This window comes from Myxozyma melibiosi (assembly GCF_037950935.1).
Source record: "Myxozyma melibiosi strain Phaff 52-87 chromosome Unknown BZA70scaffold_11, whole genome shotgun sequence".
Taxonomy (NCBI): domain Eukaryota; kingdom Fungi; phylum Ascomycota; class Lipomycetes; order Lipomycetales; family Lipomycetaceae; genus Myxozyma; species Myxozyma melibiosi.
In genome coordinates, this window is record NW_027042925.1 from 290,764 (window position 1) to 310,453 (window position 19,690).

Below are 19,690 nucleotides of genomic sequence, written 5' to 3' on the forward strand. Positions count from 1 at the left end.
CCGGAAAAAAAGAGGGGTAACCTGGCTGTGTCGGAAATGTGCACATACTGCTGGTGCTGCGGGCTTCACTCTGTCGCTATTCCCTGCAACATTTGAGGAAGAAAGAGGTGAGAAGAACAGATCAAACTCAGAAGAATCTGACGTCTGTTCCTGAGTCATGATCTACGCGGGCGTGGCTGTTCAACGCTTGTATGAGGCAGGAACCAAATTGAGGGCAGCCGTGGCGCTTTGGCGTTAGTCTAACGCTCTAATTACACTACTAAGACACGCGCTAATCTGTATCAATCTAAAGCCCTTGGATCGTGCTGTAATTCTGTCAAAAGAAAGTGACATGTCTGTGCATGTTTGAGGAAGATATTCTGGCCTGAAGCTGGCGTTTTGCGCGTTCATGATCCTGTTGAAACACGATACCATGACGTAATGCGCGGATATCCGTCCACATCTTTAGCTTGTGTAACACTACTTCCTGATTTGGAGATGGATCCCTCGTTTCTTTTCCGCCGTGCGAGTATCTGTCCTCCCCGCGTGTAACTTCAATACCGCAGCTCTCGATTTGGAAATGCATCCTGCGTTTCGCGCGAATGAAGAAGGCCAGAGAAGTTTTGGGGGTCAAACGGGGCGCCCACTTGCCTGGCGGTCTGCCAGCCCGCATCAGAAGGGTTGACGGAGCCCCCTCCCGGACGTCTATAAAATGCCCCCCTCCCGCCCTCTCCTCCCTCCCTCCTTTCCTCTCCTCCTCACACACTCTTCTCTCTTCTTTACAACAATACAAGAACAAGAAGCTCCTCTCCTCTGGGAAAAGCATTTCTTCATCATGAACTGGACAACTTTTAATCCTGAACAAATTTTCTCTACCTCTTCCCGAAATGCTTCCCATTTTCACCACATGAGCGATGAGTTTCTTCCCACATTTCTCTTTCCAAGCCGGTAGCCACCGGAATCTCTTTTCTGGATTTCGGCACTTCCCTGCAAAATACAACAAAAACGGTGGCACCGGCAGGAAATTTCAAGACTTTAGCGCTAACCACGACACTTACCGTCTGAAAATCGCATTACCGACCGGTCCGGAAACATGGGCTTCACCTCCATTCTCGCATGCTCGTATTCCGCGGGCCCGCCAGAGAGACAAGGTAGCATACTCACAGAGAGAGAATAGCACATACCCGCCTGGTAGCATTTTCCTAGATGAAAATAGCATATACCTAGAATGGCATCAATCTCATAGAATGGTGCATCCCGCGGCGACGTCAGAGAGTAGCATATGTCTATTTGGCAGCATTCTCATTTATTGGCGTCCGGCGAGCATGCGAGGACAGCCTGAGGGCGAGCGGGCAAGCTAGCCGTGCGGTGCCGCATGCGAAAGGACCGGTGCCTGCTTGTCGATTCAGAAGATTTGGTGAGTGGCTGTGGTAGCGCCAATGATTCTTAATAGACCGGCAATTTACCTATAGCGGGCAAATTACAACAGCAATCAGTTCGTCCCGTCTGGTTAGTATGTGTTTTAGTGGTTTGCTAACGATAATCAGAGACGCTACTTGACAACGACATTCACTATTCGACGACTACATTCCTCGTTCCACAGACTGCACAGACTGCACGCTTCACTACAACAGCTTCCAGTCCGTACTTATTTATCTGTCAGTTTCCTAGAGCCCAGCTAACTTTCACTATATCAGAAACTTGGCGCTGAAGACACCACTCGACGCCAAAACTGCCTGTGCTTGCTACCTGTATCTGAGATACTGCTCACCTGAGCTACTGCTACTCTACTTCAACCATGGACTTTGCCGGTCTATAACTATAAGGGGACGATAGGATTATAGTGAGGATTATAGTGGAAAATTAAAGTAGACATCAGATTGTAATGAAGGATTACAAGGAAACTTTATAAAAATGGTGGAATACAATGATAAATTTCTTATTATACAGCATTTAAATTATAAGTGAAACCTGTAGCTTAGCTGTAGCGGCAGTGGTGCCCAGAGGCAGTTAGTGAGTCTAGTAATAGCGTCGAAACATGAGTGCATACTGACTCAAACTATGAGCGTCCGCCGTATACAGGATTAGTGGGCTTCTGCGAAGCAAAATGCTTCTTTGACTAGCGAACTGCCAGTGCTGTAGATAGATCAACAGACTGTAAATGTTGTCTAATCAGTCTACCATCGTGAAAACCAACTAGTAGCAATCGGACAGGCGTAGCCGGTTTAAATCTCTCTGGAGCAATAGTAGTATCTTTAGTGTAACGATCTACTTTTTTTTGACAGCGATTACTAGCCTATTGGTAGTAAACGAACCAGGCTTCAGCGTCTCATATTGTCTCGTTGTGCATCGGCACAGCCTCAGATTCTATCTCCCATCTGGGTAATAATGGAGTATCAGCGCTCAGACAGGCCGCACCGCCACTTGCATCCCTTCAGGGTTACGGTTATAACCAAGAATTCCAGATCTGTACGGATGAGCAACAGCGCTGTTCCGTTCTCCTTGTGTATTTGCAGGCAAATACTCTTGTCCAGACAGCAGGATTTCAAAGGTCTAGGAGAATGTCTTGCGTTATTTTCTGCACCTACACCTAGAAAAACGTACGATCGCGACGAAGATAATACGTGCGATGAGACCGTGAGCGCGAGGAGTGACGACTGTTCAATCGAGAGGGTTCTTCTGCAAGATTTTTCAATAGTGCAAGCGAGTAGAGACTCTGGCCGATCAAGGAAAAGACTATTTCAATCAAAATAACGAGGTTGAACTTACAAGATTCTGGCACATCAGCGGCTACAACTTCCACTCATCTGTTCTTCTGTATTCAACCGCTCGAGAGACATGCTTCGAAACGATACGAAGCCTCTGCGGCACTCATTTGATCAACCCCGAACCTGCTGTGAGAACTACAGACATCTTGATGGCTTTTCCGGAGCTTGTGTTTACGCTGGACTTGCACGTAATTCTGGCGAAGCGTTCGCCAGCATTAGCACACTTCCTGACGACATTTTGGGCAGTATCATTACTCTGCTATCAACGCAATGACTGCGGAGCGGATGACGGTTTATGTGCACCGCCTGAAAACCTTCTTCACCGCCATCAGGTTCTGTTTACAAGGCTGCCAGCTGTTCCTGTCGCAACCCACTTCAGCTTAGGTGTACCTTGATTATGTACCGCAAGTATTGGTCCACTTCATCTGTAGAGTGACGCGGAGGAGAACCGCATTGCTTTATGGATCTCTGTGAGAGTTCTGTGCTAGGGAGATAGACGATATCTGTGATACTGACGTGAGAGGTGGCAAAGTTTTGCGACGTCAACGTCAGCTTGTTTTCCGTCTACAACGGCAGATTAACTTGCGAATGAATTATCTGATCTCTGTATAGAACTACAACGCAGCATCTACGACTATTGCTCGAATGGAGTGGGACATCGGCTTTATTTCTATGACTGTTTCAACTACTGGTGTGGCCGCTGCCGGGGAAGAAGCGACTCAGACTGACCCCAAATGATTCGGGAGTCACGGGACTCTGTTTCATCACTTTCTCTGCCTGCTCTGTGTCTCGTATGGGTTTGTTAATATGACGTAGCTTGTGCGAGTGTGATAGAAGGGTGGCAAATGGACGAAAACGGAAAGCTGTGTCTCACATCAGAAAGTAAAAATCAGTCTGCGTCGGATGCCTGCGCTGACTGCAGGCTCCTGGGCTGTCTGGCACATACGAGCTGTCGAAAGCGACGGAAAAAGCGGGAAGAACAGGACTGCTGGCAAGAAAACAGACGAAAGCGACATTTGAAACCTAGGACAATCTGACGTCTGTTCCTGAGTCAATGATCTACGCGAACGTGGCTGTTCAACGCTTGTATGAGGCAGGAACCAAATTGAGGGTAGTCGTGGCGCTTTGGCGTTCGTTTAACGCTCTGATATCACTACCAAGACACGCGCTAATCTGTATCAATCTGAAGCTCGTGGAGCGTGCTTTATCTCTGTCAAAAGAAACTGACACATTCAATCATGTTTGTTGAAGATATCGTGGCATGAAGTTGCCGTTTTGCACGTCCAGGAAGCTGCATCGATCTCATCCCATGACGTATTGTACAGATATCCGTCGGCTTATTCAGCTTGTGTAACACTACTTCCTGATATGGAAATGGATCCGTTGTTTTCCCGACGTGCGAGTACCCGCCCTACCCATGTGATGCATTATTTTCTTTCACATGAAAGAGCCTCGGGAATTTTTGGGGTCAGACGGGGCGCCCACTTGCCTGGCGGTCTGCCAGCCCGCATCAGAAGGGTTGATGGCGCCCTGGCCCGGACGTCTATAAAAAGCCCCCCTCCCGCCCTCTCCTCCTTCCCTTCTTTCCTCTCCTCCTCACACACTCCTCTCTCTTCTTTACAACAATACAAGAACAAGAAGCTCCTCTCCTCTGGGAAAAGCATTTCTTCATCATGAACTGGACAGCTTTTAATCCTGAACAAATTTTCCTCACTACTTCCCAAGATGCTTCCCATTTTCACCACATGAGCGATGAGTTTCTTTCCACATTATTCTTTCCATGCCGGTAGCCACCATGTTCCGCTTCCCATCATTTTCCTCTGCATCTTAATCTGCAACGCTTGGAAACAAATTCCCTGCATTTCCCTGCATTTCTCTACGCGACAACTGAAACTGGTGGCTCCGGCAGGAATTCTGAGTATTTAGCGCTAACCACGACACTCATCAGTTAGACGAATCGCATTTCCGGCCGGATCCGAAACATGGGCTTCAATCCTCCTCTCTGGAGCGCATGTGGCGCGGCGCTTCGCGGAGACGTCAGAGAGTAGCTTATACCCTCTGGGTAGCATTCTCATATGACGGCGATGCGCCGGTCATGGCACAGATATGCCAAACCAGCAAATAATTCTTGGCTCTCCCCATGAGATGTTGCTGCGTTTGGCGTGCCAGCGTCTTTCGAGATGCCTTGGGTTTCCAGAGAAGATAGGGGAGCGAAGCCGGCTCTTGCGAGAGCACATGTCAAGCGGACTGGTGTTTGCGTGCAGATTCAGAAGACTGGTGAGTGCCGGTGGTGAAGGCTGCTACTTACTCATTGATAGACCGGCAATTTACCTAGAGCGAGCAAATTATTGCAGCGATCAGTTCGTACCTCATGGTCTGTATGTGTTTAGTGGTTATGCTAACGATAGTCAGAGACACCGCTTAGCAAATGTTCACTATTCGAAGACTACGCAGACTATACTTCCATCAGCACACTGCACAACAACGACAGACAACACAGCAGCACAGAGAGCACAGATTAGAACGCTTCACTATACAATCAACAGTTCGTGAATTTCTGCCTCTGATACTAGTTGGAATCTGAGCTAACGCACTATGTACCAGCAAACTTCACGCTGAAGACATCACTCGACATCAGATGGCTGCCTGTGCTTGCTACCTGTACCTGAACTATTCTGCTTCAACCATGGACTTTGCCGGTCTACAACTATAGGGGACGATATGATTACAGTGAGAGGTTATAGGGGGACGATAGGATTATAGTGAGGGATTATAGTGAGAGATTATAGTGAGGGATTATAGGGGACATCAGATTATAATGAAGGATAATGGAGGGACTATATGAGAATGGTGGAATACAATGATAAATTTCTTATTATACATATTACTTGTCTCTATAACTTGTACCCTGATCCAGTAAAAAAGTCGACGATTTAGTGAGGATACTGTGAGCGTAGCCAGTCTGTAGGTAGGATAAGCCACTATACGCGTGGTGATAAATAGAAGAAGCCCAGAACACACCATTCTACCTTGTATTATACAAACACCCGAAATCCGTTGAATAAGCAAGATCTTCAGTAGTATACACCCATACCTTCCCATCACTTCTGCGCCTCCCATATTACATGATATCGCTGCCTCAACTCCTTAATCTTGGCTTCATTTTCGTTCATTACGCGCTTCCGGTCTGCAATCAACTTGTCGAGCTCTTCGTCTAATTTTGAAACGTATATCCTGCTGTCTTCGATCAGTTTCAAAAGGGTTAAAGATGAATCATTTTGCAGTGAAGGTTTTGATGTCGCTGATCTTGCTGCTGCTGCTGGCTGTATTGTGTTTGTTGACGTTGTTGTTGATGTAGTTGTAGTTGTTGTTGAGGTTAATGATGTTGTCGCTCCCGCATCTCTTTCCAAGCGCGCCATTTCACGATTCGCCTCCTCTAAATATGTCTCAAACAAATCGCCCGAGCTCGATTCTTCTTCCCTCCGCCTTTCGTCGTAAGAACCATGCGAATCAACAGCACCCTGCGCACCAGCAGCCCTTTTCTTCGACGGCGAGATAATTGCAAGCTCGAGTTCTGGGTTTCGATCGAGTTGCTCGATAACGTCGTCAAGCTCGGGATCCGGGAACTCTTCCTGCTGCTGCTGCTCCACCAAGGCTTCGTGCCATCGCTCTAATTCGTCGCTGTCAAGTGATGACGACGAGCGCACGCGTTTATGACGGTTGGATGGGTGACCTTGAGAGCTCACGCGCCCCCGCGTCTGGGAATCGCGCGCATCGTCCACCTTGTGCTGGTCAGTCACCGATTGTCGGCCAACGCCATGCTGATCTGCACTAATTAAACTTCCGCCTTGAACATGCTGGTGATCTCGTTGCTCGATGCTCGTGTTTCTCCTAGCCGGCGGTGGAGTCGTAGGCCCTGGCGTCGCCATACCTTCGTCCTCTCGATTTGAACTCTATCTTGCGCTATAAAACTGCCCAAATCAATTTGATTGCGCTAATAAATCAGATCCTGTGGTATTTCCCCGTCACTGGGCCCATTCGTCTGCCTCGCGCTCTTCTTAACGTTGCTGTTGTTTAAAATGATCTCAACGATGAGTTCACCGAGATGAGTAGATCAAAGCCCTAAACCGCACTGTAACCGAAAACCCTCTGAGAACTTACGAGACGACTACGGATTCTATCTTTTGCTCTTACTACTATTGTCTAATCTATCACCAGAAAAAATAGAAATTACTACCTATAGATAGCTTAAAAGAGGAGACTGCAGACTAACTCGCAGACTCCTGGATCGCAGCGTAGTTAGCAGCCGTACCCTGTCCTCGCCACGTCGACCTGGGATCCACAGCTCTGTTCGCCGTATCCTCCTCCATATGCGCAGGTCCCCATCCGCCCCCTCCAGGCGTGCAGATAATCACCCGGTCACCCGCTTTCATGTACGCGGTATTCTTTCCTCCCAGATTAATCTTGCGCTGTAGGATGCCACCCTTGCCGTCGTCGAGATGCCGGATCCACAGGTTCAGTCCGCAGGCCGCGTCCTCGCCGCCGGCGAGACCGTAGGGATGGTACACGCGTCGCTCGGAGAGGATCGAGCACTGCACCGGCACGCGGAATTCGATATCTCGAACGACGCCGTCGCCGCCGCGGTGCTGCCCGTTCCCGCCTGAACCCTTGCGGATCGAGAACTCGCGCAAGAGAACCGGGTACCGCCGCTCAAAGATCTCGGCGTCGGTGATGCGCGTGTTTGTCATGTGCGTGTGCACGCCCGAGGTGCCGTGCCAGGTTGGACCCGCGCCGCTGCCGCCGGCGATGGTCTCGTAGTATCCCCAGCCGCGGACTTGCTCGCCGGTCTCGGCGTTCTTGCCGCCGATGCCGAAAGTGAGGTTGTTGCAGTCGCCTTGCGACGCGGCGCAGGCTTCGAACGCGTGGAAGATGACGTCGGTGACGCGCTGGCTGGTGAGGACGTTGCCGCCGACGACTGCGGCTGCCGCGGACGGGCTTAGGAATGAGTCCTTGGGAATGACCACATCGACAGGGCGCAGACAGCCTTGGTTGAGCGGGATGTCCTCGGTGATCATGCAGCGCAAGCAGTAGATGATTGCGCTGTATGTGACGGCCTCGGGCGCGTTCATGTTGCCGTACATCTCAGGCCCAGTTCCGGTGAAATCAAAGACGGCAGTACCCTCCTCAGCATTGATCTTGATCTCGAGACAGATAGGCGAGCCGTCGTCCATATAATCGACCGCCTTGAGCGTCTTGCCTTCGAACCGCTTGCTGACCTGCTTGAGCAGATTCCGCACCGAAAGCTCCGCGTTCTCCTGGATCGCAACCATATAGAACTGCACGACGTCCTCGCCATACTCGTCAATCAAACTATCAATCAAATTGATACCCTTCTGATTCGCCGCAACCTGCGCCTTGAGATCGTTGATGTTGTCCGGCAAACAGCGCGTGCCGGAGCACCCGGGATACTGTGCCGGCTCGTCCAGCAAGAGCTGCGTGATTCGCTCTTCGTTGAAGCGGCCCTCGCTTACTAGCTTCTCGCTCAAGATCGCGGCGCCTTCCTGGTAGAGCTCGCGCGAGTTGGGCGGCATCGAGCCAGGGAGGATACCACCAATGTCAGCGTGATGGGCTCGAGAGGCGACGTAAAACACAATCTTGTCGCCGTGGAAGGCGGGGGTGATCACGGTGATGTCTATATATCAGAATATCGTCAGCAAGAGGTTCTACTCAGTAATAGATATGAACTGCATACCTGGCAGATGAGTGCCACCAGTAGTAGGATGATTCGACACGACAACATCCCCCTTCTTCAATCTCCCTTTCCAGATCTCAGCCTGCATCCGGACCGCCGTCGACATGGATCCCAAATGTACAGGCAAATGCGGCGCGTTAGCTACAAGTCCGCCGTTGGCGTCAAACAGAGCACACGAGTAATCCAGTCTCTCCTTGACGTTCGTCGACACACTCGTTTTCTGCAGCGCGCGGCCCATTTGCTCTGCGATCGCCATGAACCGATGGCCAAAGATCGAGAGCGTGATCGGGTCGACGCGGCCGGTCGAGATATCTTTCTTTGCGCTGGTGCCGTCGCTGTCCTCGTCGCCGATGTTGATCACCACGTGAGTTTCAATTAAAACAGCGGTACTGTTCGGAGGCACCACAATCGTCTGCGTACCGTCGGCCAAGATCGCAGGTCCGGCGACCTTATCGCCAATCTGTAGATCTTCAATCTTGAAAATCGGCGTGTGGACTCTTCCGCCTTCAAAATAAACCGACTTTGTCATGAGCGATTTCTCGGCCACGTTCACCGGCCGCGTCGCAAGCGACTTGAGCTGCTCGTCAACAGACTTCTCGCTTGTCTGGAAACTCTTACCGATTCCGCGCACTCGGATGTCATCGACAATGATATCCCGGTTCGGCAGAATGAATCCGAACTCCTGCATATGCTGCGCTACAAACGGCTTCTCAAAGTCCCAGTTCTGTTCAGGCTTGATAATCATCAGCGCAGACTCGGTCCCCTGATACCTCATATTGAGATAAAGCTCAAACTCGATCGTCTCGTCCGAGAACCCCTGGTCGTAAAGCGATACGGCGGCGCGCTTGCGCAGCTCGGCAAATCGCTTGACGAACGAGTCTCGAGTCGTGGCAGTAAACGCGATCGAACTCGGCTCCTGGACTTCCTGCACCACATCCGCGAGCGCCATGCCGTACGCAGACAAGACAGAAGAATACTTGTGAACCAAGATCTGCCTGATCCCAAGCGCCTCCGCGATCGCGACCGCGTGCTGTCCTCCCGCACCACCAAACGTCGCAAGTCGATGCGCAGAGGTATCGTACCCTTTAGCCTCGGTCAGCGTGCGGATCGGTCTGATCATGGTCTCGTTCGCGACCTTGATGAACCCGTAGGCGACCTCGTCGACCGACATTTGCTTTGCCGGGGCGACGATCTCGGAGTTGATTTGCTCGGTCAGTTTTGCAAAGAGGGATTCCGAGGCCGTGTAGTCCAGGCCTTCGTCTTCGTTTGGTCCGAAGATTTTCGGGAAAAACTCTGGTAGCAGCCGGCCGAGATAGAGGTTCGCATCGGTGACGGTCAAAGGGCCGCCCTTTCGGTAGCAAGCCGGACCAGGATGCGCAGCAGCACTGTCCGGGCCGACGACAAACAGCCCGTTTCGCCAAAACAACTGGGATCCACCGCCAGCAGCAACGGTGTTGATATCCAGCTGCGGGCTCTGGATCGTGACGCCGGCGGTGGTGGTCTCAAACACGTGCTCGTAGCGCCCTTCGCCGTATCTAGAGACATCAGTCGAGGTTCCGCCCATGTCGAAACCAATGACGGGGATCTTTGTCCGCGGGTCGTAAGAGGTGAGCGCATAGCCGACCACACCACCTGCCGGACCAGACAAGATCGCTCGAAGACCAGAGAACGAGTCAACGTCAACAAGACCACCGTCAGACTGCATAAACTCGCACCGAGCCCCGGATCCCTGCATTGCCGACGCAGTGCCCAGACCGCCGGCAAACCCTTTCTGGAACCCGTCAATGTACTTTTTGATTTCGGGAGTCAAGTATGCATCTGCAGTCGCGGACGTCGATCGCGGAACGAGCTTGATCATCGGCATGAGTTGACTCGACAGCGAAATATGCTCGAACCCGATCTTGCGCGCAATCTCGCCAACGAGCTTTTCGTGGTCGGGAAAAGTATACGAGTGAACAAGACAGACTGCGATGCTGCGGAACCCTTCGTCATACAATGCCCGAAGCGCAGCTTCAATCTTCGCCGCCTCAGGCCGTTCCAGGATCCGCACGACCTCGCCCGAAAGTCCGACGACGAGATCGCTATCTGTCGACACATCTTTCGTCTTGAACTTATCCGGGTGCTCGGTGTAATCCTCTAGCGTGACGCGCTCGTCGATCTCGACTACTTTTTCGTACAGCACGTCGGGCTTGTGGATCGCAATGTCAAAGATCTTGGGCCGGGATTGGTTGCCAATCACGAGACAGTCGGCAAAGCCGCGGGTGGTCACCATTGCGCAGCGTTGGCCTTTGCGCTCCAGAAGAGCGTTGGTGGCCACGGTCGTACCCATTCTGATCTAGATAGTAAGGATTGTTAGCACTTGCCGACAAGTAGACCGCGTGACTCTTGAAACCGACCGATTCTAGCAAAGAGCGTTAGCACTAAACTCCTGAAATAAGAACAAACAGTCAAGAAGGTAAAACACACCAATCAAACTAGTATCAAGTTTTTCATCGCGCCCGATTTTCCTGCCGGTATAGCACTCCAGCACGCGCCGAATCGCCTCTCGCGGCGCATCGTCGTAGTTCGCCGGGTCGACCGACAAGAGTTTGATGACGACGTCGTCGCGGTCCGGGTGCGAGCCTATGCAGTCTGTGAATGTTCCGCCGCGCTGGTGACGTCGTGAGAGAAGGAGTTAGTGAGGTGTGAGAGGTGGTGGTGGTGGGGGAGGAGGATAGGGTGGCTTACGTCGATTGCTATCTTGATGCCGCCGGAGACGGGTTTGAATTCCGACATGCTGCAGAAGAGCTCGATGAGTCCAATTTAGAGTAAGCAGTCTTTCTTTCTGCAAATAACAACCAGCAAAAAGTTAGCCAGCACGCAGAGAAGACTTGTGCAGGGGATTTGAACAGAGAAGAGACGTCGAGGTACAATCACCAGTTCTGAATATCGGACAGCGTGCGGCTCAAGAATCAGGTAAAGATGGAGATGAATTTATTGACCAACAAATGCTTTACAACAACCAAGAATTAAGATGCTAAAACTACATAAAGAGGACGGGGTAGAGAACTACCTATATCCCATCTTTCCCTCGCTCTTCGCCGCCGCAACCTCCTCGTCGCTCTTCTTTGGAAACATCTTCTCGTACCGATTCCAAGTATCCGCGTACAACAAACTCGCGAGTCTCTTCCTCGCGCTATTCCTCACATTCAAACTAAACCCGCCGCGATTTCCCTCGCCCGCAAGAGGCTTTCCCTCCTCAAACTCCTGGTTGTCAGAGTCCTTGCTGCCTTGCACGCGCCAGGCTCCGAACGGCGGCGGATTCAGATCGTAGCCGTGGAGATGACCCGACTGGGCTTTGAACGCAATGTCGTTGTCGACCGGCGCGTTGAGTCCCATGTATGAAAGCCACATGAGCAGTCGCTGCGCGCCGCGGCGGGTGATTGCGTACGACATTGTGCAGGCGGGGAACCAGGTCGGCGAGAGCGTGCGGTACTCTGAGATCTGCTGCTCGGAGAGGCCGAAACGGCGCTCCATGTCCTTCATCTCGTGGATCTGCGACTCCCGCTCCGGCATGTTGTTGTCTTTGTACATGTGGAAGAGGTCGTTGCGGTCCGGGTTCGCGCTGTCGAGACAGTGGCCGAGGAAGAGGAAGTCCCAGTCTAGGCCGTAAGGGGCGGCTTCGCGCTCGCGCTCGGTCTGGGGATCGAGTCGGAGCGGGTTGTTTTGCATTTCGAGAGAGAGATGCTCCATGATCTCGTGGATATTAATGTCCCAGTCGACCTAGAAAAGTAAGTATCAGAAAATGCACAAAATAAGTAATGATAAGGACAAGCGTACATCATCCTCAAGAATCAAGAGCGACTCCAGATTCGAATCCAGCATATATCTCCAAGCATCAGCATGCGCTCTCCAGCACCCGAGCGCACTCGGCGTCAGATTCTCCGGCAAAAAATCCGGCTTTGCCTTTTCATGAATCGTACTGCCGTCCACGCCCGGGATCAGCTTCAACTTGATGCCGGTCGTCGACGCGACGAGGTTCATTGCGTCTTGTCGGTCTGTGCGGTAGGGCATGCTGATGTAGACGATTTCGCCGAAACCGAGGCTCTCGTTTTGCGCGGCAGTCGCGAGGGCGAATGTGTGGGGCATTTTGGAGTCCGTGTCTGCGCCGGTGGTGGAGGTTTTGATGAGGGGACGGAGAGGGAGCGGGAATGGGTCGAGGGAGATTGCGGAGACGATGATGAAGAAGATGGCGACGGTGACGCTGACGGAGGCCGCGAGGAGGATGAAGGGCCGTCTGCCGGCGTAGATCAGCTGCTTGGGCGGGAAAGTGGTCGTCATCGTCGGGGAATATGATATGAAAAAGACGAGAAGACAGAGACAGAAACAGAGAGACAGAGAGAAGACATGCAGAGAGGCTGCACGCGGGGTTTTATGAATGCATGATACGCAAGCAGAAGCAAACAGACGACGACCGATCCCGGACCAGAAGAATGAGCTTCTTTTTCGTTAATGCTGCTGCTGCTGCTGCTGCTGCTCCAAGTCACAGCCAGACGCGGAGGAGGCTGAAAAAGAAGCTCGAGACGTGCGCATGCAGAGCAGCTTTAAACATTCGCGTAGCCCGTCGCTTCTCGCTCGCTTCCATACTCTCTTCTAGTAAAGTCATAGTCAATAAACCAACTCTATTCTTTTCATTATCATACAATCATCTAAACCACGGCAGTATTAGAAACACGCTTCACTTCTGCAAAAAAAGCAGACGCGCGAGTAGACCCGGGTGGCCGCACGCGGGTGTTCTGCCCCGACAGGCACGGCTATCACACGCCAAAAGTCAGATTGAAGAATTCCCCAAAACGGGCACGAGTTCATCCTTTGTTCAGCCATCGCCACTCCACTAAAGAGAGAAAGAGAGAAAAAGAAGACTAAGACTGAGAAGACCCATGGCCGACCGTTTTTAGCCTTTTCACACATTCTCGGGCTCGTTCTCGGTCGCTGAGGATCGAGAGCGGGAGTAGATAGTGAGATATGGGCGTAAGGCGGGATGGATTTGCATTTGATATGTGTGAAATGAGATTGAATTATTGCAATTAAACTACCGTGATCAATGCCACAAATACAAAACAACGGATCAGGACAAGACTGATAGGAAACGAAAGCAAACGCCACTATTATGAACCAAAAAACGCAGACAAAGAAAAAAGAGTATTATAATCGTCACGGCACCCCAAAACTTCTTCATACTCATAATCTGAGCAATTAGAAACCACCGCCAAAATCACCGCCGCCAAAGTCACCACCACCTCCAAAGTCGCCGCCGGGAGGAGGCATGTAATCCGGCGTCATCATGTCGCTGATCAGCATACCGCCGAGCAGACCGCCGGCCGCGCCCATGGCGAGTCCGGTGCCCATGCCCATTCCTCCCTTGCGCCGCGAGTCCTGCTGCTGCTGCACGTACACGGGCTGCTGCTGGGGATAGTAGGGCTGCTGGGGGTAGTAGCCTCCTTGCTGAGGGTAGTAGGGCTGCTGGGGGTAGTAGGGCTGCTGCTGAGGGTAGCCGCCTTGCTGGGGGTACATCTGCTGCTGAGGGTAGCCGCCGGCGTAGCCTGCTTGCTGGGGCATTGCTTTGGGATCAGTGTTGTTGGCGGCGTAGGGTGGAGGAGCATCGCCGCCCATTGCGCCGGCGGGTTTCTCCCATTGGGATTTGCCGGTGGCGGTGTCGACGTAGTAGTATCTGTAGAGTATTAGTATGTCTGTTGATGGATATATAGAGAAGAGTAGTTACTTACGTGTTGTAGCGATCGTCAAATTTCGCGAGCCATCCTGTAGACATCAGTTAGTCTCTGATCTTGACACCGAGCACCGTCGTCGCCACGGAATCTCCCCCACATTCGACAACGAGATAACACGACAAGTCAACGTACCTTCAGGAACGGATGGCGCAGGAGGTCGTCCAGACATTTGTGCTTGTTCTATTCGAGTTCTTCGAGTTCGCTTCGGATGCGCAGAAGAAGTATTAAACAAACGATAAGAAGCAGCGTGAACCTGTCTTGGCCGACTCGTCTTTATATCCTCGGCCTCGTCTCCTCGTCCGAGGCGGAGCACCGATTTCGTCATCAGCTGACCTGGCCGCTCTCCGCGCCGCAGTCGCCCGATTTCCAGAGCCAGTTTAGTGGATTACGTAGGCGGTTAATATGCAGAGTTTAATACTGGGGATTGATGCCCCCGTCTCCCGACTTTTTCCGGGGCTTCTCTGCCGTTCTTCCTCGCTCGATGGCTGATTTGCAGCGACGCGTGGGTTTACTGCAGTTCGGTCCGGGGTGGTGCTGGTTGTTGAGTCGAGTTCTGTTAGTCTGCAGGTGATTTTATCCTCAAAGACGTTGTCGGCGCGGGAGAAAGGCGCCGAAGAGAATCAACGGCAATAGCTTACCTAACACCCCTGCACCGCCTTACTAACCGCACAACACTCTAAACACACTTACAGATACACCACAACTTTAACTCAATTCCAGCTCCGACGGTGGCTGCTCAGCCCGCTCAGCCCAGCGGCAGCAAACCCGCTTCCCAGCCGCGACTTGTTGAGCAGATTTCCTTTGCTCGTTCTTTGCTGATTGACTGTTCTCACCGCATTCTGCTGTGAAAAGAGTAGAGTCTTTGTTATTGCGCTTGTTCTTGTTCTTGTAGTCTGACGCGTCTTTGTTCTGTCGGTGCGCAGAGAAGAAGCAGCAAGCAGGTCTTCAGGTTCATCTCCCAGCTCATCTTCCTCCTCGCCTCCTTTGCCGGCAGCCGCTTCCCTCTTCCGTTCCTCTTCCGTTCCTCTTCCTTTCCTCCTGATCAGCAGAGAACACACACACAGCACTTATACACACCTCCGCAATGGCAATCCTCCACCGACGACGATCCGACGACGCCGACAGTATCGACGAAACAACGCCGCGCAAGCAAGAGAAGAAGCAAAAGACGCGGCGGCCGCCGAGTATGTTTTGTCGTCAATTCGTGTTCGTGATTGATACTGACTGTTTGTTGTATAGATACCGCGTTCAGACAGCAGCGTTTGAAAGCATGGCAGTAAGCTCGAAATCTACAATTCTGATATAATATACAGGAGCTGACCATCCAGACCGATTCTGACCCCCAAAACCGTGCTCCCTCTCTTCTTCACCGTCGGCCTCATCTTCGCACCCATAGGCGCCATTCTCCTCTGGGCCAGCACGCGCGTGCAGGAGATCAATATCGACTACACGCACTGCATCGACAGCAACCAAGACAACACCGACTCGGCGGCCACGATCCCGAGCAAGTACGTCAACAACCATTTCCGCGGCGTGACCTCGTCGAACGAAGCCACCTGGCAAGCCTACACGATCTCGAGCAACTCCGAGGGTCAGCGCGATTACTGCCGGATCAGGTTCATGGTCGAGCATGAGATGAACGCGCCGATTTTCTTGTACTATCGGCTCACGAATTTCTTCCAAAACCATCGTCGCTACGTGCAGTCGATTGACGAGGACCAGATCAACGGCAAGGCGAAATCCGCCTCCGATCTCAAGAGCGACGATCTGTGCAAGCCGCTGACGCTCGACAGCGACGGGAAGGCGTACTATCCCTGCGGTCTGATTGCCAACTCGCTGTTCAACGACACCTTCTCGTCTCCACGCTACCTCGGCGACCTCTCCACCGTCTCGGCGAAGGCGACCGAAAACACGACATACTCCATGACCAGCAACGGCATCGCGTGGTCGAACGACCGCAAACGGTTCAAAAAGACCGCGTATAAAGCGTCCGAGGTCGTGCCGCCGCCAAACTGGAAACTGTCGTACCCAGACGGCTACACGGACGACAACCTGCCCGACATCTCCGAGATGGAGAACCTCCAGAACTGGATGCGCACCGCGGGACTGCCTACCTTTAGCAAACTCGCGCTCCGCAACGACGACGATAACATGGAAATCGGCGTGTACGAGATCGACATCGGCATGCGTTTTCCCTCTGAAGTCTACGGCGGCACAAAGTCGCTCGTGATCTCCACCCGCACCGTCGTCGGCGGCCGGAATCCGTACCTCGGAATCGCGTACTTGGTCGTCGGCGGGCTGTGTATCGTCCTCGGCGTCTTGTTCGCGCTCAGACATTTGATCAAGCCGAGGAAGTTGGGCGATCATACGTATCTGTCGTGGAATAACGAGCAGGTTCATGCAAACTAGTTTTTTTTCCCTTTTTTGAAAATGTGATATTTATCTATCGAGACTCGCTGCTTTATCTCCTTTCTGTTTTTGTATAATTGGACGGTTTCCTCTTTCTTTATTATTGATGTTTGAAAGCTCTACTTTTTATCTCAATAGACCTTACATTTTCAGTGCATACTGTGCTCTACTACTCTACTACTACTATTCTACACGTAGAAGATAAACTTGAAGTTATATAATACATATACATAAACAGAACAAAGACAAAGTAAGTGGTATGAAAAACAAGACTGACTACTCTATCTCCTTTCTTTTTTTTGTATAATGAACGGTTTCCTCTCTTTTTCTTTTTCTTGTCAACAAAGCAGAGCTCTGCGTTGTATCTCAATAGACCCTACATGATTTTAGTGCATCTACTGCTACAATTCTACACGTAAAAGGGAAAGTTATATGATACGTATATAAAATAGAACATAACTATACAAAGTAAGCGGTATAAAAAACAAGATCAACTACTCCATCTCCTTTCTGTTTTTGTATTATAGACGGATTCCTCTCTTTCATCGTTTCATGTTATCATACTACTACTACAATTCTACACGTAGAACATAAGTGAAAAAGTTATATAATACGTATATATAAATAGAACAAGGACAAAGACAAAGTAAGGGGTGTATAAAAAACAGGATCGATTTAGCTTAGCACATCAGACAATACAAACACAAGTCTGTCTCTTTTTTTTTTCAGTTTTATCGATATAACATCCTCATCTAATCCTTAATCTCCGCATCGCCATCCGCATCCTTCTTCACCTCCGCTGCCTCCTCCTTCTCAGCCGGCGCAGCAGCAGCAGCAGCAGTAGCTTCCTCGAGATCGCTGGTCCAGAGGGTAAGGTTATCGCGCAGGAGCTGCATGATGAGCGTCGAGTCTCTGTAGCTCTCTTCCGAAAGCGAGTCGAGCTCCGCGATCGCGTCGTCGAACGCCTGCTTCGCGAGGTGGCACGCGCGATCGGGCGAGTTGAGGATCTCGTAGTAAAACACAGAGAAGTTGAGCGCGAGACCGAGACGGATCGGGTGCGTGGGAGTTAGCTCCGTTAGCGCAATGTCGGTCGCGGTCTTGTACGCGTCGTGGGCCGCAGACGACGCATCTTTCCGCTTGTCGCCCGAGGCAAACTCGGCGAGGTAGCGGTGGTAGTCGCCCTTCCTGTGTAACAGTTAGTCTTTGTCCCTTGCTTATAAAAGCTTTTAAATTAGAAAAAAAAAAAAAAGAGAATACGCACATCTTGTAGTAGAAGACCTTGGACTCCCCTGACTCGGCCTGGGGGATGAGGTACTCAGTCAGCACCGACAAAACATCGTCGCAAACTTTCTCGAGCTCGTTCTCGATCTTGGCGCGGTACTCCCGGATCTGGGCAACGTGGTGCTCGGAGCCCTTGGACTCCTCCTTCTGCTCGATCGAGGAGATGATTCGCCAGCTCGCCCGGCGCGTGCCGATTACGTTCTTGTATGCGACAGAGAGAAGGTTGCGCTCGTCAACGCTCAATTCGGAGCCGAGCTTGGCGACGTCCTTCATGTAGGAAACCATCTCTGCATGACTCGTCAGCGTGTGTCATTGTGCAGTCGTCAAGGAGGTACATACCATCATAACGCTCAGCCTGCTCGCAAAGTCGAGCAAGGAAAGTCTTGGTCTCTCTCTATAAAACAATTAGCATCAGTCGGTCTCATAGTCAGTATCATCGTCCGTCGCGGTGTCAATCAGTAGTGAGTCTCGGTCAGTAGTGAGTTTAGGTTTTTAAAACGCATTAGGCTTTGCGAGGTATTGTTTGTTGATCGCCAATAAACAAACACAAAACACAACACAAAACACAGAAAGGTAAAAAAACAGCAGTTGAGTCAAAAATCATCCGGATTGAAGATAAGATGCACGTGCCAAAAATAACCACGCGGATGAGAAAAAGGCGGAAAAAAGGGGAGGGGGGTGAGTGGGAGCAACGAGAGAGGCTGAGTAGCGGACACGGACGCGCGAGGATTGTGCGAAAGCGGAAACAATGGAATCCAATCCGATTGAAGCACGAATCTCATCTTTTGGGTTTGAAAATCGCGGTTTTCGGATGTGATCGAGGAGGTTCTGGATTCTGAGAGAGGCGGAGGAGTTGTGGAGTAGTGGAGGAGGTGGTGACGGAAAGGCGCGGAGATGCGCGTATTTTCGGCGGCGTGGGGGGTGTGGATGGAGAAGAGGTGGATGTCGACGAGGAATTGAGAGATGAGGATAGTTGCAAGCTGAAGATGATGGGTTGTAGGGATGCGGGGTGGTTGATGAAGGGGAAGGGCGTAGACAGAGATGGATCAACAAAGCACTGTTGACGAGTGCAGACAGTGTCGGTGTGCAGGAGCTCAAGCACTTGCGTTACTGCAACTGCTCAACCTCAAAGAAGACGGAAAATACAAACAAACAAACAGCGATATCAAAGACTGATGGCAGATAAACAGAACGCGGCGATGATTGCGACCCATTCATTACTCGCCAACTCCTCACTTGCAACAACACGCGACGGACTCCGACGACCTACTCTCCATCACTCAACATCAAACAGACAAACTCACCTCGGTAGACATTTTCTAATGGCAAGAAAAGAAGAAGAAGGATGGTGGAATTGCAGGTGGATGCGCAGGAGGATGAGAGCAGGAATAGGTGAGCGCAGGTTGCGAAAGGAAGGAGCGAGAAAGGGAAGCGACGACGAGGCTGTGAGGCTGCTGCTTCCTCCTTCCTTCCGCTGAATCTTATTTGGGTTATGTAATTACTTACTAACATGTTATTGTATTTAGACACAAGCTCTATTGTTTTATTCTTTCTTCTGTTATTATTATGGTAAAAGATGAGCTGGCAGATTACAGCCAGTCTGAATACAGCGACTTCAACTCCAGATTGCTATAACCGTATACTTAGCACAGTTGTTAAAACATCCTTCCCAAAACGGAAATCTAACAACAAACACTAACCAGTCCTGCCACCTGTCTTTATCAGCCTTCTTG

General features: G+C 51.2%; 6 protein-coding genes across 6 annotated transcripts; 1 reads left to right on the forward strand and 5 right to left on the reverse strand.

The window, feature by feature from the left end:
- Positions 1-5,555: 5,555 nt before the first annotated feature.
- Positions 5,556-6,870, reverse strand: BZA70DRAFT_282835 (uncharacterized protein). Its single transcript, XM_064913344.1, has one exon. The coding sequence runs from the start codon at positions 6,674-6,676 to the stop codon at positions 5,849-5,851; it is 828 nt and encodes a 275-aa protein (XP_064766617.1). The 5' UTR covers positions 6,677-6,870; the 3' UTR covers positions 5,556-5,848.
- A 63-nt stretch (positions 6,871-6,933) lies between these two features.
- Positions 6,934-11,466, reverse strand: BZA70DRAFT_282836 (Hydantoinase B/oxoprolinase-domain-containing protein). Its single transcript, XM_064913345.1, has 5 exons — positions 11,227-11,466; positions 10,966-11,149; positions 10,896-10,900; positions 8,500-10,834; positions 6,934-8,439 (listed from the first exon to the last, which is right to left on the reverse strand). The coding sequence occupies exons 1-5, from the start codon at positions 11,272-11,274 to the stop codon at positions 7,016-7,018; spliced, it is 3,996 nt and encodes a 1,331-aa protein (XP_064766618.1). The 5' UTR covers positions 11,275-11,466; the 3' UTR covers positions 6,934-7,015.
- BZA70DRAFT_312241 (uncharacterized protein) lies at positions 11,467-13,297 on the reverse strand. Its single transcript, XM_064914979.1, has 2 exons — positions 12,319-13,297; positions 11,467-12,261 (listed from the first exon to the last, which is right to left on the reverse strand). Exons 1-2 carry the CDS (start codon positions 12,817-12,819, stop codon positions 11,548-11,550), a joined length of 1,215 nt encoding a protein of 404 aa, XP_064766619.1. The 5' UTR covers positions 12,820-13,297; the 3' UTR covers positions 11,467-11,547.
- A 237-nt stretch (positions 13,298-13,534) lies between these two features.
- BZA70DRAFT_282839 (uncharacterized protein) lies at positions 13,535-14,548 on the reverse strand. The gene is made up of 3 exons (XM_064913346.1): positions 14,400-14,548; positions 14,265-14,298; positions 13,535-14,209 (listed from the first exon to the last, which is right to left on the reverse strand). Exons 1-3 carry the CDS (start codon positions 14,434-14,436, stop codon positions 13,735-13,737), a joined length of 546 nt encoding a protein of 181 aa, XP_064766620.1. The 5' UTR covers positions 14,437-14,548; the 3' UTR covers positions 13,535-13,734.
- Positions 14,549-15,070: 522 nt separating this feature from the next.
- Positions 15,071-16,756, forward strand: BZA70DRAFT_69018 (ligand-effect modulator 3 family). Its single transcript, XM_064915327.1, has 4 exons — positions 15,071-15,120; positions 15,191-15,451; positions 15,507-15,543; positions 15,596-16,756. Exons 2-4 carry the CDS (start codon positions 15,352-15,354, stop codon positions 16,674-16,676), a joined length of 1,218 nt encoding a protein of 405 aa, XP_064766621.1. The 5' UTR covers positions 15,071-15,120; positions 15,191-15,351; the 3' UTR covers positions 16,677-16,756.
- A 341-nt stretch (positions 16,757-17,097) lies between these two features.
- Positions 17,098-19,461, reverse strand: BZA70DRAFT_282847 (14-3-3 protein). The gene is made up of 4 exons (XM_064913347.1): positions 19,262-19,461; positions 18,297-18,351; positions 17,938-18,244; positions 17,098-17,861 (listed from the first exon to the last, which is right to left on the reverse strand). Exons 1-4 carry the CDS (start codon positions 19,271-19,273, stop codon positions 17,429-17,431), a joined length of 807 nt encoding a protein of 268 aa, XP_064766622.1. The 5' UTR covers positions 19,274-19,461; the 3' UTR covers positions 17,098-17,428.
- Between the last annotated feature and the right edge of the window lie 229 nt (positions 19,462-19,690).